The sequence below is a fragment of the Salmo salar genome, chromosome 01 (genome assembly GCF_965601325.2).
Source record: "Salmo salar chromosome 01, fSalSal1, whole genome shotgun sequence".
Lineage (NCBI taxonomy): Eukaryota > Metazoa > Chordata > Actinopteri > Salmoniformes > Salmonidae > Salmo > Salmo salar.
The window spans coordinates 170,022,546-170,039,535 of record NC_138291.1 but is presented as its reverse complement, the minus strand read 5'-3'; the positions used below and the strand labels follow the sequence as shown (position 1 = coordinate 170,039,535).

The 16,990-nt window shown below is 44.1% G+C and overlaps 2 protein-coding genes across 2 annotated transcripts in view; both read left to right on the top strand.

The window, feature by feature from the left end:
- Positions 1-16,990, top strand: part of LOC106570436 (ral guanine nucleotide dissociation stimulator) — a 76,116-nt gene that overhangs the window by 19,580 nt on the left and 39,546 nt on the right. The gene's annotated exons all lie outside the window — the stretch shown is intronic.
- gnds (Ral guanine nucleotide dissociation stimulator) lies at positions 8,784-11,852 on the top strand. Its single transcript, NM_001140777.1, is given in 2 exon segments — positions 8,784-9,111; positions 11,411-11,852. Coding segments are annotated over 2 exon segments (225 nt in total). The 5' UTR covers positions 8,784-8,919; the 3' UTR covers positions 11,444-11,852.

Below are 16,990 nucleotides of genomic sequence, written 5' to 3'. Positions count from 1 at the left end.
AGCAATAACCTCAACCAAACGATTTCTGTAGTTGCGGATCAGACCTGCACAACGGTCAGGATGAATTTTGGACCATTCCTCTTTACAAAACTGTTTCAGTTCAGCAATATTCTTGGGATATCTGGTGTGAACCGCACTCGAGGTCATGCCACAGCATCTCAATCGGGTTGAGGTCAGGACTCTGACTAGGCCACTCCAGAAGGAGTATTTTCTTCTGTTCAAGCCATTCTGTTGTTGATTTACTTTTGTTTTGGGTCGTTGTCCTGTTGCATCACCCAACTTCTGTTGAGCTTCAATTGGCGGACAGATAGGCTTACATTCTCCTGCAAAATGTCTTGATAAACTTGGGAATACATTTTTCCTTCGATGATAGCGAACTTTCCATGCCCTGTGGCAGCAAAGCAGCTCCAAACCATGATAATCCATTCACCATACTTTACAGATGGGATGAGGTTTTGATGTTGATGTGCTGTGACTTTTTTTCTCCACACATAGTGTTGTGTGTTCCTTCCAAACAACTCAACTTTCATTTCATCTGTCCACAGAATATTTTGCAAGTAGCGCTGTGGAACATCCAGATGCTCTTTGCGAACTTCAGAAATGTTTTTTTTGGACAGCAGTGTCTTCTTCCGTGGTGTCCACCCATGAACACCATTCTTGTTTAGTGTTTTACGTATCATAGACTCCTCAACAGAGATGTTAGCATGTTCCAGAGATTTCTGTAAGTCTTTAGCTGACACTCTAAGATTCTTCTTAACTTCATTGAGCATTCTGCGCTGTGCTCTTGCAGTCATCTTTGCAGGATGGCCACTCCTAGGGAGAGTACCAACAGTGCTGAACTTTAGACAATTTGCCTTACCGTGGACTGATGAACATCAAGGCTTTTAGAGATACTTTTGTAACCCTTTCCGGCTTTATGCAAGTCAACAATTCTTAAATTTGGGTCTTCTGAGATCTCTTTTGGTCGAGGCATGGTTCACATCCGGCAATGCTTCTTGGGAATAGAAAACTCAAATTTTGTGAGTGTTTTTTATAGGGCAGGGCAGCTCTAACCAACATCTCCAATCTCGTCTCAAGGATTATACTCCAGGTTAGCTGACTCCTGACTCCAATTAGATTTTGAAGAAGTCATTAGCCTGGGGGTTCACATACTTTTTTCCAAACTACACTGTGAAAGTTTAAATGATGTATTAAATATAGACATGAAAAATACAATAATTAGTGTTTTATTAGTTTGAGCACAGTATGTTTGTCTATTGTTGTGAGTTAGATGAAGATCAGATCTAATTTTATGACCAATTTATGAAGAAATCCAGATAATTCTGAAGGGTTCATATACTTTTTCTTGCCATTGTATAACTAGGAATAGAGTGACTAGGCAACAGGATAGATAATAAACAGTAGCAGCAGCGTATGTGATGAGTCAAAAAAAAGTTTGTTCAAAAAGGTTCAATGCAGATAGTTAAATAGTTAACCAAATAGCTACCTGGACTAACTACATATTTAGCATCCTTATGGCTTGGGGGTAGAAGCTGTTCAGGGTCCTGTTGGTTCCAGACTTAGTGCATCGGTACTGCTTACCGTGCGGTAGCAGAGAGAACAGTTTATGACTTGGGTGGCTGGAGTCTTTGACAATTTGTAGGGCCTTCCTCTGACGTGCCTGGTATAGAGGTCCTGGATGGCAAGGAGCTCGGTCCCAGTAAAGTACTGGCCGTACGCACTACCCTCTGTAACGCCTTGCGGTCGGATGCCAAGCAGTTGCCATACCAAGCGGGGATGCAGCCAGTCAAGATGCTCTCAATGGTGCAGCTGTAGACATTTTTGAGGCTCTAAGGGCCATGACAAATCTTTTCAGCCTCCTGAGGGGGAAGTGGTGTTGTCATGCCCTCTTCCCGACTGTGTTGGTGGACCATGATAGATCCTTAGTGATGTGGACACCGAGGAACTTAAAGTTCTCGACCCGCTCCACTACAACCCCATCGATGTGAATGGGCGTGGTGACCCATCCATTTCCTGTAGTCGACAATCCGCTCCTTTGTCTGGCTGACGTTGAGGGAGAGGTTGTCCTTGCACCACACTGCTAGGTCTCTGACCTCCTCCCTATAGGCTGTCTGACCATTGTCGGTGATCAGGCCTACCACGTCATGTCGTCAATAAACTTAATGATGGTGTTGGAATCGTGCGAGGCCATGCAGTCGTGAGTGAACAGGGAGTACAGGAGGGGACTAAGCACGCACCCTTGAGGGGCCCCCGTGTTGAGGGTGAGCATGGCGGATATGTTGTTGCCTACCTTCACCACCTGGGGGCAGCCCGTCAGGAAGTCCAGGAAGTGTTCAGTCCCAGGGACCTTAGCTTAGTAATGAGTTTGGATGGCACAATGGTATTGAATGCTGAGCTGTAGCCGATGAACAGCATTCTCACATAGGTGTTCCTCTTGTCCTGGTGGGAGAGGGCAGTGTGGAGTGCAATAGTGATTGCATAATCTGTACATTTATTGGGGCAGTATGCGAATTGGAGTGGGTTCTGGGTTGATAGTGTTGATGTGAGTAATGACCAGCCTTTCAAAGCATTTCATTGCTACAGATATGAGTGCTTCAGGGCAATAGTAATTTAGACAGGTTAGCTTTGAGTTCTTGGGCACAGGGACTATGGTGGTCTGCTTGAAACATGTAGGTATTACAGACTGGGTCAGAAAGAGGTTAAAAATGTCAGTGAAGACACTTGCCAGCTGGTTAGCGCATGCTCCGAGTATTTGTCCTGGTAAGCTGTGGGCGAATGTTTACCTGTTTAAAGGTCTTATCCACATCGGCTACAGAGTGTGATCACGTAGTCGTCAAGAACAGCTAGTGCTCTCATGCATGATTCAGTGTTGCTTGTCTCGAAGCGAGAGAAGGTATTTAGTGCATCTGGTAGGCTCTCGTCATTTACATTTGTCATTTAGCAGACGCTCTTATCCTGAGTGACTCACAGTCGTGAGTGCATACATGTTTTGTATGGGCCCCCGTGGGAATTGAACCCACAATCCTAGCATTGCAAGCCCCATGCTCTACCAACTAAGCCACATGGGACCTCGTCACTGGGCAGCTCGCAGGTGGGTTTTCCTTTGTAATCCGTGATAGTTTGCAAGCATTTCCACATCCGACAAGCGTCAGAGTTGGCATGGTAGAATTCGATCTTAGTCCTTTATTGACATGTTGGCTGTTTGATGGCTCGTCAGTTGTCATAGCGGGATTTATTAGTGTCCTGCTACTTGAAAGCGGCAGCTCCAGCCTTTAGCTCGGATGTTGCCAGTAATCCATGGCTTCTGGTTGGAATATGTACGTATGGTCACTGTGGGGACGACGTCGTACTTATTAATGAACCCAGTGACTGATGTGGTAAACACCTCAATGCCATTGGATGAATCCTGGAACATATTCCAGTCTGTGCTAGTGAAACAATCCTATAGCTTAGCATCCGCTTCATCAGACCACTTCCATATTGGGCACGTTACCGGTACTTCCTGTTTGAGTTTTTGCTTGAAGCAGGAGGATATGGTTTTATAAATACATTTGATATGGTCAGATTTGCAAAATGGAGGGCGATGGAGAGCTTTGTATGCATTTGTAACAAAGACGCTGAGAGTCGAGAAGCAGGTGGTACATTTAATAAACCAACGAACATGGAACAAGACAATATCATAGTGGCGTCTTAACATAGATACAGAAACAATACTGACTGGGGAAAATAAACTTAAGGGAGTGCCAGATATAGGGTAATGGAGTCCAGGTGTGCCTCATGATGAAGTGCAGGTGTGCGTAATGAAGGATGCCAGGACCGGTGGTTAGTATACCGGTGATGTTGAACGCCGAAGGGGAGGAGCGGGAGTAGACATGACAGTACCACCCCCGACGCGCGGCTCTAGCCGCAGCGGCAAAGGTGAAAATCAAGGATGATGTTGGGATCCAGAATGTCCTCCACTGGAACCCACCACCGCGCCTCTGGGCCATACCCCTCCCAGTCCACCAGGTACTGGAGCCGACCCCCACAACATTGGGAGTCCAGTAGGGATCTGACGGCATAGGCCGGACCCCCCTTGATGTCCAGGGGGGGTGGAGGGGTGTCGTGGGGAATATCATCAGCTAGGGGACCAGGAACCACTGGCCTGAGAAGGGAGACATGAAAAGGTAAGATACGGTAGTCACTTCCATATTGGGCGCTTCACCGGTACTTCCTGTTTGAGTTTTTGCTTGTAAGCAGCAATCAGGAGGATAGAGTTATGGTCAGATTTGCAAAATAGAGGGCAATGGAGAGCTTTGTATGCATTTGTAACGAAGACGCTGAGAAGCAGGTGCAGGTGGTATGTTTAATAAACCAAACATGGAACGTGACAACATCGTAGTGGCGTCTTAACAGACACAGAAGCAATATTGTCTGGGACAAGAACCTAAGGGAGTGCCAGATATAGGGGAGGTAATAAGTGAGGTAATGGAGTGCTCCCTCTACTTGATGTTGTCCCCTACGACACCCCTCCGTGACATCAAGGGGGGTCCGGCCTATGCTGTCAGACATGAAAAGAAGGTGAGATATGGTAGTCACTGGGAAGCTGTAACCTATACGTCACCTCATTGATCCTCCGGAGAACCTTGAAAGGCCCCACAAACCGGGGGCTCAGCTTCTTGCAGGGCAGGTGGAGTGGGAGGTTCCTGGTAGAGAGCCAGACACGATCCCCAGAATGGAACACAGGGGTCGCACTGCGGTGGAGGTCTGCCTACTCCTTCTGACGGTGGACTGGAGTCTCACGTGAGCATCGCTCCACACTTCTTCTGCGTGCCTGAACCACTCATCAACCGCAGGAGCTTCGGTCTGGTCCGGGGTCCACGGAGCCAGGGCCGGCTGAAAACCCAGAACACACTGGAAGGGGTCAGCCCAGTGGAGGAGTGACGTAGCGAATTCTGGGCGTACTCCGCCCATGGAAGGAATCGGGCCCACTCTCCCTGCCGGTCCTGACAGTGACTCCTCAAGAACCTCCCCAGCCTCTGGTTCATCCTCTCCACCTGCCCGGAAGTGAGGCTGACCATGACCCCGAGCTTCTCCATAAAGGTTCTCCATACCCGTGATGTGAATTGGGGGCCACGGTTGGAGACGAGGTCCTCCGGAAGGCCATAATGCCAGAAGAAGACCTGCTGCAATAGTACCTCAGTGACCTGGAGAGCAGTAGGGAGACCAGAGAGAGGGATAAAACGACAGGATTTGGAAAATCTATCCACAACCACCAAAATGGCAGTGAAACCGACAGAGGAGGGGAGCTCAGTAACAGAGCGTATGAAGCGCCCGTTCATTCCATCCGCTGGATGCTGCTACTGTCCGGAAGGTGAGTGCGTACTCGGCAGCCTTCAGGTCCCCCTGCCCGCCGGTGGCTGATCGAAGATACATTTGAACAGAGCCATGAAACCCCTCATATGAATTTAGCTCCTCCTCTCCTATCTCAAAGACAGCAGTGGCACATTCCAATGCCCGCCCCGTCAGCAGAGAAATAACCGTGGCAACCTTGGACCTCTGTGGTGGGGGCTCCCATCTGGTGCGCAAAGTAGAGGGAGCACTGAAGTAGGAAGCCACGGCATTTAGATGGGGTGCCTTCATACTTATCTGGGAGGGATAAACGGGTATCACTGACCTGAGCTTGTTGCTGAATGGGCTGTTGTGCTGGGTCGACTGGTAGTAGAATATCCTCTGCTAGTTTACGGCAACACCTTCCGGGTATGCTCGAGATGTTGCACACTGCGAAGAACCTCTTCCATAGCTGTCCCCAGTTGTGCCAGCTGGTCGTGGTATTGACGAAGAATGTATCCCTGCTCGTCGACTGTCTGGGAGTTATTCTGTTTTCCTGCTGCTTCCATTGTTTGAGTCAGTATTCTGTAACAAAGACGCTGAGAGTCGAGAAGCAGGTGGTATGTTTAATAAACCAACAAACATGGAACGAGACACCATCATAGTGGTGTCTTAACATAGACACAGAAACAATACTGACTGGGGAAAGAACCTAAGGGAGTGCCACATATAGGGTAATAAGTGAGGTAATGGAGTCCAGGTGTGCCTCATGATGAAGTGCAGGTGCACGTAATGATTGTTGCCAGGTGTGCGTAATGATGGATGCCAGGACCGGTGGTTAGTATACCGGCGACGTCGAATGCCGGAGGGGAGGTGCGGGAGTAGACGTCACAGCATTTCTGTGTGTGGAGGTGATCTAGAGTTTTTTTGCCTCTAGTTGCACAGGTGACATGCTGGTAGAAATTAGGTAAAACGGATTTAAGTTTCCCTACATAATAAAATCACTGGCAACTAGGAGCGCCGCCTATGGATGAGCATCTTCTTGTTTGATTATGGCACTATACAGCTCGTTGAGGTCAGTCTTAGTGCCAACATCGGTTTATGGGGATAAATCGACAACTACGAAAAATATAGATAAAAACTCTCTTGGTAAATAATATGGTCTACAGCTTATTCTAACTCAGGGAAGCACAACCTCGAGACTTCCTTAATATTAGAGGTCACGGACCAGCTATTGTTAACAAAGCTTACCTGAAGTTGCCATTCTGTCCTGCCGATGTTTAGAAAAACCAGAGATGTACATTATATTATCCATGTCCTTGTTCAAACACAACTCAGAGGAACATAAGATATTACAGTTCTTCAGGTACATGAGTTATTACAGTTCTTCAGTCTCGAATGGAGCTTGTCCAGTTTTTTTTCAACCAGCTGTTTGAGGAACTGGCTCTCACTACTCAACAGGTGGTACCCGGTTCCTGGGGAGCCACCCTTTTGAATGTTTTCACTTCAACCTCAGATGTTACTAACCTGATTCAGTTTATCAACCAGCTAATTATTAGCCTTGCATCAAATATGCGTCTCAGATAGCTGCTGTTGTGTTTGGCTTTGAGTTTGAAATAAGATCCACGGAGACCATGGAATGTTTTAAAAATGTATTTTTGCATATTGGGTCTGGGTGGGAAATCCCCGGGTCCATTTCGGAACAGGACCGCTAACTTCCATCATCAATAATTTATTATCATCGTTCAGATTATTCCAATTTAATCAAAGTGTTTGATTTTAAATCAATTTGATTGAATGATTGATTGAGTACTAGGCCATTTGACTTGAGGGCTGTTAGCAAGTTTGGCTATTACACACACATGCGGGCACTCATGCACATGCTCACAAACACAATAAATACATGTTTTACATGTTTTATTACAATAACACGTTCACATTTCTGCAAAGATACACTTACATTTATATTTTTGCCATTTTAGTTATCCAGTCAGCTTAAGATAGCTAGGTGAAACAACCACATCTCAGTTAAATCTTATACTCACTTCGAAACCCACTAATGACCTTAGTTTTTCACTGAAAACAGCAGCACCCCAACATTGTCCCTAGTCAGCCCCAACCCCCACCCCTCTCTGCTCTCCATTCTCCCTCTTCGCATTCCTCAGCCTCCCTGACTTTGTTTTCAGCCTGCGTTTACTGGCAGTGACTCGGGCGGCTCAGCCCACACATAACGCAAAACAGATGTAGAAAGTGGAGCAACCAAAAGGTTGCTGAGGATATGTGTGGGGGCAGCTCAGACTGCCCTGTTCTGTACTCAGCAAAACAAATGACTTAGTTTCTGTCTCCTTCAAGTATTTCACATTCACAGCTTAATCTTTAAACTGTGAAAGACATATGGTTTTTCAAACATTACCTTTAATAATAATAACAATAACTTTATTTGAATAGCGCTTTCCAATACAGGTAACAAAGTGCTTATCATCGTAAAATAATAAAATACAAGTACTAACAAAGAAACAAAGACTGAAGGAAGGAGAATGAAAAAAATATGAAATATGCATCAATGCTTTAATGTAATAGAATATATGTCAGTGTTTATATCATGGAAGACAGTAAGGAGGCAGGTTATAATGTAGGTTGGCTTAATAGATGTAATAGAAATTATAATGAACAGAAGGTTAGGCAACACATACATACAGGATAGCTATAGCTAGGCCTATATTAAAAATAAAAAAAGGGTAAAATAGCCTAACATTGCACTCATGGTATGGATACAGATCATAGAAATCATTTGGACTCCCGAGTGGCGCAGCGGTCTAAGGTACTGCATTGCAGTGCTAGAGGCTTCACTACAGACCCTGGTTCGTTCCCAGGCTGTGATCGGGAGGCCCATAGGGCGGTGCACAATTGTCCCAGCGTCGTCCGGGTTAGATAAAGGTTAAATAAAAATACAAAAAAAGCAAGTGCTATTTGCGAGTTAAAATGTCATGAGACATTTTTCACCGTTTACATTTCTGTTGGTGGCCCTCTCAAACTTATATTTTTGAAGTGCAAGAATACAGCATAGGATGGATAACATAATGGTGTGAATCGTTTTAAACGCTGTACAGTTTACGACCTACGTCCTACAGAACGACTTTCTGCCCACATCACGTTGCTGCGAAAATTACATCACCTTCTCACGAGGGGGCAGGCGTTCCTGCGTCGGGGGAGGGGCTATGGACCTGGCTGAATGGGCCAGTTCGTTTTGCATGGCTCGGTGACCCGGTTAGCGGAGTTCGTGATTTTTTTAGATCATTCCATTGGTCCTTAAGCCTAATCTCCACTCACCCCGGGCACCGGGGTATGCAAAACGAGCTGGCCCATTCTTTCCAAGCCAACCCAGCCAACCTCTGTCCCCGCTTCCCGGAGCAGAGCAGACATATATACAACAAACACAGAGCACAGTCAGTAGTAGCCTACATACTCCTGGGTGTTCGGTTTGTCAAGGGCTTTTGTGAGAGAAAGAACAGGACGCCGTTTTTACCCGCAAGACATGGGGGAAGACTACCACGGTGTAGGCTTCATATGACATTGTTGCTGTTGTAGCGATACCGACGGACGACACCAATGGTTTATCTAACGGGAGCTCAGTGCGAGGGACGCAGTATCAAGCTGGGTTCCCCTGATGTGATGTTCGATGCCAGCACCTGGAGGATACGCAACATCTGGGACGGGGTGAAACTAGAGGTCGCCGGGGATGCGAGCCCTGTTGTCTTGCATAGCTTCACCCAACTGGACCCAGACCTTCCGCAGTTGGAGGTAACGGAATAACGTATTTAGTGCGCACTATAGCCTTGTGTGCGGTTTTCAATGCGTTTGTTGACTGGTCTGTTATCCAAGCTACCACAGATGATTAATGAAGGTTAATAGCCTAGGGGTTTGAGAGGATACGATCTGTGTTCTGTTGTGTTTTGTTCTTTACTTCTGCCTTAGTGTCAATGACACAGTTATTGAAGTCCAATACGTTTAATTGCGCATCAACATTAGTCGGCTATAGTTGTAATCCTTTTGAAATGCATCAACATAGTTTGAGTAGCCCGTTTTTTTCCAGAAAAGTTAAACACACGTTGTGAAATCGATATGTTTTATTGATGAAGAACAAACATGTAACTGTTTATTATTTCATAATATAGCCTGTTTTTATTTTATTTTGTATTTATCCTTTACTTATACAGGGATTGAACATTGAGACACATGTCTGTTTAGCAAGTGAGCCCTTCAAATAACATAAGTACCCTGATTTAGTTTTTAGTACAATAATTTGTTAACAATATATTGGTCCACAATGCATAGACAGTGAACAAGAAAATCGTTATAGTCACTGTTATAATTTTACAAAATAAATAGCTCAACAATTCTATGCCGCTTATTAAATGAAATGAATAACAGTCATATATAATCATCCATGAAACCCCTTTTAGAGGACAAGGTGATATGAGTTGGAGCCATCATCAATTTGATTTGAATGTTTTAAAAACACTATTGTTGAATGGAACAGACACAACACCAGTCACTAGTTGTTTCCCCCCCAAATGGTACGGACAGCTTTTAAAACGAAGCCAGTGAACCAGCCACAATAATCCATTCAATTGGATTTCAATGGGTCACAGTGTTGACTGGTGTCCAAGCGGTATGTGTTCTACTTTCCAAATAACACACTGCCTCGCTGGGGGTGTCAGTAATAGGCTATGTCCCTCAAACTCAACTCTGGAATGGTTTTAGATATGGGACACAACCGGTTTGGCAGGGTCGTGTTTTGGAGGACGCATGGCTCTCGACCTTCGCCTCTCCTGTGTCCATACGGGAGTTTCAGTGATGGGACAAGACTAACTACCAATGGGATATCACGAAATTGGGGAGAAAAGGGGGTAAAAGTAAAAAAAAATATTTATATTATATTTACAGTACCAGTCCAAAGTTTGGACACACACCTACTCATTCCAGGGTGTTTCTTTATTTTTACTATTTTCTACATTGTAGAATAACAGTGAGGACATCAAAACTATGAAATAACACATATGGAATCATGTAGTAACCAGAAAAGTGTTAAACAAATAAAAAATATATATTTCAGATTCTTCCAGGTAGCCACCCTTTGCCTTGATGACATCTTTGCACACTGTTGACATTCTCTCAACAAGCTTCATGAGGTAGTCTTGTTAAAAGGTCATTGGTGGAATTTCTTTCCTTCTTAATGCGTTTGAGCCAATCAGTTGTGTTGTCACAAGGTAGGGGTGGTATACAGAAGATAGCCCTATTTGGTAAAAGACCAAGTCCATATTATGGCAAGAACAGCTCAAATATGTAAAGAGAAACGACAGTCCATCATTACTTTAAGACATGAAGGTCAGTCAATCCGGAAAATTCAAGAACTTTGAACGTTTCTTCAAGTGCAGTCGCAAAAACCATCAAGCGCTATGATGAAACTGGCTCTCATGAGGACCGCCACAGGAAAGGAAGACCCAGAGTTACCTCTGCGGTAGAGGATAAATTCATTTGAGTTACCAGACTCAGAAATAAATAAAAACCCAAATAAATGCTTCACAGAGTTCAAGTAACAGACTTATCAACATCAACTGTTTAGAGGAGACTGTGTGAATCAGGCCTTCATGGTCAAATTGCTGCAAAGAAACCACTACTAAAGGACACCAATAATAAGAAGAGACTTGCTTGGGCCAAGAAACACGAGCAATGAACATTAGACCGGTGGAAATCTGTCCTTTGGTCTGATGGGTCCAAATTTGAGATTTTTGGTTCCAACCGCTGTGTCTTTGTGAATGCACCAATTTGTAAGTCGCTCTGGATAAGAGCGTCTGCTAAATGACTAAAATGTAAAATGTAAAATGTAGGTGAACAGATGATCTCCGCATGTGTAGTTCCCACCGTGAAGCATGGAGGAGGAGGTGTGATGGTGTGGGGGTGTTTTTCTGGTGAGACTATCTGTGATTTATTTAGAATTCTAGGCACACTTAACCAGCATGGCTACCACAGCATTTTGCAGCGATTCGCCATCCCATCTGGTTTGCGCTTAGTGGGACTATCATTTGTTTTTCAACAGGGCAATGACCCAACACACCTCCAGGCTGTGTAAGGGCTATTTGACCAAGAAGGAGAGTGACAGAGTGCTGCATCAGATGACCTGGCCTCCACAATCACCTGACCGCAACCCAACTGAGATGGTTTGGGATGAGTTGGACCGCAGAGTGATGGAAAAGCAGCCAACAAGTACTTAGCATATGTGGGAACTCCTTCAAGACTGTTGTAAAAGCATTCCAGATGAAGTTGGTTGAGAGAATGCCAAGAGTGCGCAAAGCTGTCATCAAGGCAAAGGGTGGCTACTTTGAAGAATCTTGAATATAAAATATATTTTGATTTAACATCATTCCATATGTGTTATTTTGTAGTTTTGATGTCTTCACTATTATTTTACAATGTAAAAATAAAGAACCCCCTGCCCACACACCCTCATCCAAGGGTTATGTGGCTGTGTGTGCACTCTGCCGACAGCTGTGTGTGTGAGTCACTACAGCTTTCTAATTCTCTCTCCTGGCTCCAAGGCGGCAATAAGATCAGGGGTTTTCTAAAGCTCAGACAGGTCAGACTGCCTCCAACCCACAGCCTCTCTGGTGTCCAATCCCAATGTACGGGTTGAAATCCTTCAACTCCACACTCTTCCCCAATTATAACCAATTAACTAAAATAACCAGAGAAAAAACTGGATGGGTTTGGGAGAAGCAACATGTATTGAAGTAGTCTGATACTGAAAAATCTTTTAACTGTAAGTGTCTGTGGGGGAAATAATGCCTCTTAAATGACTGAAACGTTCCTGTACAGTAATGACCTTTTGTGAGTAGTGTGTGACTGTGAAGCGTGTCGTCCATCCACGGATCTTCGAAATGTTAGTTAGAATAATTTTCTTTGTTCAAGTCTTCTCCCTCGTGTAGTTCTGGAGGGGGGTGGGGGAGAGTTGGCTAACTGAATAACTCCACTGCTGCTTGTCCTTTGGGAAAATAATGGCCTCAGCTGAATTTCACATCTGCTGTTTCATTGAGCAACAACTATACTTCCTCCACCCATACTGTACTGTACAAAATCAGAGGAAGCTTGAGCGAGAGCAACTGGTGTCCATTTCGTGCCAGGCTCTTAGTTATAGTGTGCTGGCAGAAGGAAACTGGTGTATCGTGTTCACTGACACACTCTGTAGCCATATCTTATGGCCCTAAATCACTAGCAAAACCTGGTCAAAGAGGAGAATAGAAAGTGACCACATTGATTACGCTCTGCTTTAAGTCGTCTGCGCATTAGGAACGGAAGTAGTTTGGACTGAATATTACCTGAACGATAGGGAATTCAGTTGAACCTTGAATACAGTATTTAGTCAGTAGTAGAGATGTAGGATCTTACCTGGACCTGCATTGTTGCAGGAAGATAATTCTGCAGCAACAGGATTTTAACGTTTAGTCTATAATGTTGCTTGATCGGTGGTTAGGCTATTAGCAGGTCAAAATGAGGCTACAAAAAAGTGGAATACATAACTGTGTGTTAGTGCAGGTTTTCATTGAATTTATGTAAATCATAAAGCTCGTGCATTTCCTGTGGCCCAGGAAAATTCTCAGCAACAAAAGAGTGATCAAATTAGGATCCTACATCTGTAGATATGCAGTAGTGTGCAGTAAAAATGAAATGAAATGACATTTTATTGGTCACATACACATGGTTAGCAGATGTTAATGCGAGTATAGCGAAATGCTTGTGCTTCTAGTTCCAACAGTGCAGTAATATCTAACAATTCCACAACAACTGCCTAATACACACAAATCTAAAGGGATGGAATAAGAATATGTACATATAAATATATGGATGAGTGCTGACCGAGCGGCATATGCAAGATGCAATAGATGATATAAATACAGTATATGAGTAATGTAAGATATGTAAACATTATTAAAGTGACTAGTGATCCATTTATTAAAGTGGCCAATGATTTGAGTCTGTATGTTGGCAGCAGCCTCTCTGTGTTAGTGATGGATGTTTAACAGTCTGATAGCCTTGAGATAGAAGCGTTTTTTCAGTCTCTCTGTCCCAGCTATGATGCACCTGTACTGACCTCGCCTTCTGGATGGTAGCGGGGTGAACAGGCAGTGGCTCGGGTGGTTGTTGTCCTTGATGATCTTTTTGGCCTTCCTGTGACATCAGGTGCTGTCGGTGTCCTGGGGGGCAGGTAGTTTGCCCCCGGTGATGCGTTATGCAGACCTCACTACCCTCTGGAGAGCCTTACGGTTGTGGGCGGTGCAGTTGCCGTACCAGAAGGTGATACAGCCCGACAGGATGCTCTCGATTGTGCATCTGTAAAAGTTTGGGAGTGTTTTGGGTGACAAGCTAAATTTCCTCAGCCTCCTGAGGTTGAAGAGGCGCTGCTGCACCTTCTTCACCACGCTGTCTGTGTGGGTGGACCATTTCACTTTGTCCTTGATGTGTACGCCGAGGAACATACAGTTGTTTTCCAATAAACCAACAGAATGTTTTTGAGTAGGAGATTCTATATGGACTCTCCTCGCACGCATTTCAGAACTGTTCAAGAATAAGACAGGTGTGTGTGCGCTGCGGGTAGTTGTAAACAAAGATACTGAATACACATTGCTTAAGCAGATTAGATTTGATTGTAGTTTCCATTATACTGTAATATTACAGACCATAGAGATCTTCACGGTAAAAACGTTTTTTTCATCCAGCATTTTCCCCCGTAGACACAGTGGGACGTATGCCGCGGTCTCACCCGGCTGACACATTCTTTCGACGGCCAACTTTCCCTCCAATAAACATAAATAGACCCAATCGAGAAGGAAAAAGAAGTGACCAGCCAGTCACTCTATTTGAGCAATTTATGTGTTCAACCTACTTTTCAGTACTTCTCAGTCTGCAAGAGATATAGTCCTAGACCATAGTGTGTTGAAATGGTTTGCCTTGGCCTGTCAAGTACATTTTAGTAGTTAATGGAAAGGGAAGTATTAACACACATCCAGCACTATACATACAACAACATCCATGTCTCTCAGGTGCTTACTGTATACCATTATTTCGTAAACAGAAAAAAAACACTAAACTGTCACACATAGCAGAGGTCTGTTAAGGCGTCTGCATGCTTCCCATCCGGAACAGTTAAGGCATATATTATGAAGACATTTTGTGATGTTTTGGTCTTTGACAAGGGTTTTTTCGACTGTACGTGCACACACCAAAATTTCTCGAGGCAAGCCCAAGTTCAGAGCCGAAGTCTACGCCCCTACGTCGGTCATTGGTCAACAGTAGGGATTCCTCAGTGAAGTGTTTGTTTTTATTCAGCGATAGACGTCTCGTTTTCATTCACATTTTTTCACATGAGAAATACTGCACCAAACATCTTAGTTAGATGTAAAATTACACGACTAAGATCTCTGCAAATTTTTTACAATTACTGACAGATTTCTTGAGTTATCTTAGATTAATTCAGACTATTTTGAGGAAATGTATACTGGCTACGGCGTCTCAAGATGGACAAACAGCACTTTTGCATCTTTTTCTTGTTTTTCAGGCGAAGGTCTTTTAAGGGAGTATGCGAGTACACTGAAGCATGCAGAAGCCTTTAGCCCTCTGTCTCTAACCATCAGTAGTCAATGGGTCTACATTGTGTTTTGAAGAAATGAAATGATTTTAGACTTGGCTGAGTCCCTGTTTCTGAAATACTAAACTGACAATATATACATCTTCTCTATATCTTCCTCTAAATGCAGAGGATGACACGAGGCTATCGAACAAGCATGGTGTTTGTGTCATGATTCCTGTTGATCAAGGCGGGGATCAATCCCCAAGTTGACAAGGTATAAATCTGTTGTTCTGCCCCTGAACAAGGCAGTTAACCCACTGTTCCTAGGCCGTCATTGTAAATAAGAATTTGTTCTTAACTGACTTGCCTAGTTAAACAAAGGTAAAATAACAATTTTAAAAAAGGCACGGAGTGGCACATTTTCAGGTTAGAATTTTGGGAATCTGCATGCGTGTATCGCCAATGCTGGTCACGAGCCTGGAGAGTGGCGGTACTGTGCCTTCATCTAATCCCTCCACCTCTTAATCCTGTTAGTTGATTAAGGCTAATCAGTCTTCTCACTCCAGGGCACTCGCTGCATACACACACCACTGCAAACCAAACACACAAACTCCTCTTTGGCCATCGAGAACCATCGAGAGAGCCAGCTTCTACTGGGTGGCTTTTTCATCTTAGTATTAGATTTTGTTTTTGTCTGCAAATTGACTGCGAGTTTGAGGCAAGAATTTCAGGCCGTTTATCTCATTTGTGTAAAATAGAGCAGACATTTTCAAAGAATGGTTTGTTTGATGCATGCCTGTTATGTTTTCTTTGGTCCTCTAAAAAGCGGAGAATGTTACATTATGGCATTTCTGTCCAATTGAATGTCTCCCAACACTCACTTTATAGACCCTATTCTGCCTTTTCACTAGACATATAAATCCTCTCTGTGACCTGCAGTGAAGGCCCTCCCTTCCTCCCACCCTCATTGTGATCAGGTCCCCTCTTCTCTTTGATTTTAAAAGACAGGCCTCTCACACCCAATTCGTCTTACACCACTTTATCATTGGGTTTAGCTCAAGACATTCTGAAGATGCATTTGAGCATTTTGTCAGATGCTCTTAACTGCTCCCGTTAGTCACTCTGGATTAGTGCCTTGCTCAAGGGCACATGGACAGATTTTTCACCTAGTCGGCTTGAGGATTTGAACCAACAACCTTTTGGTTACTGGCCCATTGCTCTTAACCACTAAGCTACCTGCACACTCACTCTCCACACCTGTCTTGAGGCCATAAAAGCAGATGGTGTTCAACTTCAGGCCCAGTTGTAGCTTTGATACCTCTGGAGATGTATTGATCCTCGACTGTCTGTATTCAGTGTTTTCCTGGAAACCCAATACCTGCCTTCTCCCATCTGATAGTGTGTGAGTGGTTGTGTAATCGTAGGATATTGAGCCAGTCTGGATTTGAGCGAGGCTTCCCCAGCATCCTGTAAACACTCTGTCTCCACCTGTCAGTTTCGTTCTACCTACATTCTCCATCAATCCCTCTCTTTTCATCCATTTTCCTCCCTCATTCTCCATGTCCCTCCCTCTTTCTGCCCTTCCTTTTAACCTTCCACTAGGAAATTCAATTAAGATGCTCCCAGCGAAGGCTATCAGATCAATTCCACTCATCTACAGTTGATGATGTCATGCATCCAGCACTACTTCTTAATTCCTTGTTATCCTCTGGCCATAAACAATAACGTGATGTTCTTCTAGGTCAAAGCACTAAAGCGAAACGTATTTACGTTATTAGACGCCAAAGAGTCCGGATCGTTAAACAGGCTCAGGGAATGCAGGGCGAGCTGAACTTAACTGTTCAAAACAAGACACTGGATGAGATTACTCTGCTGTCGGGTTAGAACGGTTGAAAAAGGTTTTGAATACCTTAAAGTAATTCAGGATAAGGCTTTAGTTTCACAAAGATTCAAATAGTTTTTGAATGGCTTTCAAGGTTCTGCTCTTATTATAGAATGACGTAGCATTTTCTTATGGTCAGGTCAGCTTTTTGTCATTTCTGTCTTGCTTTGATA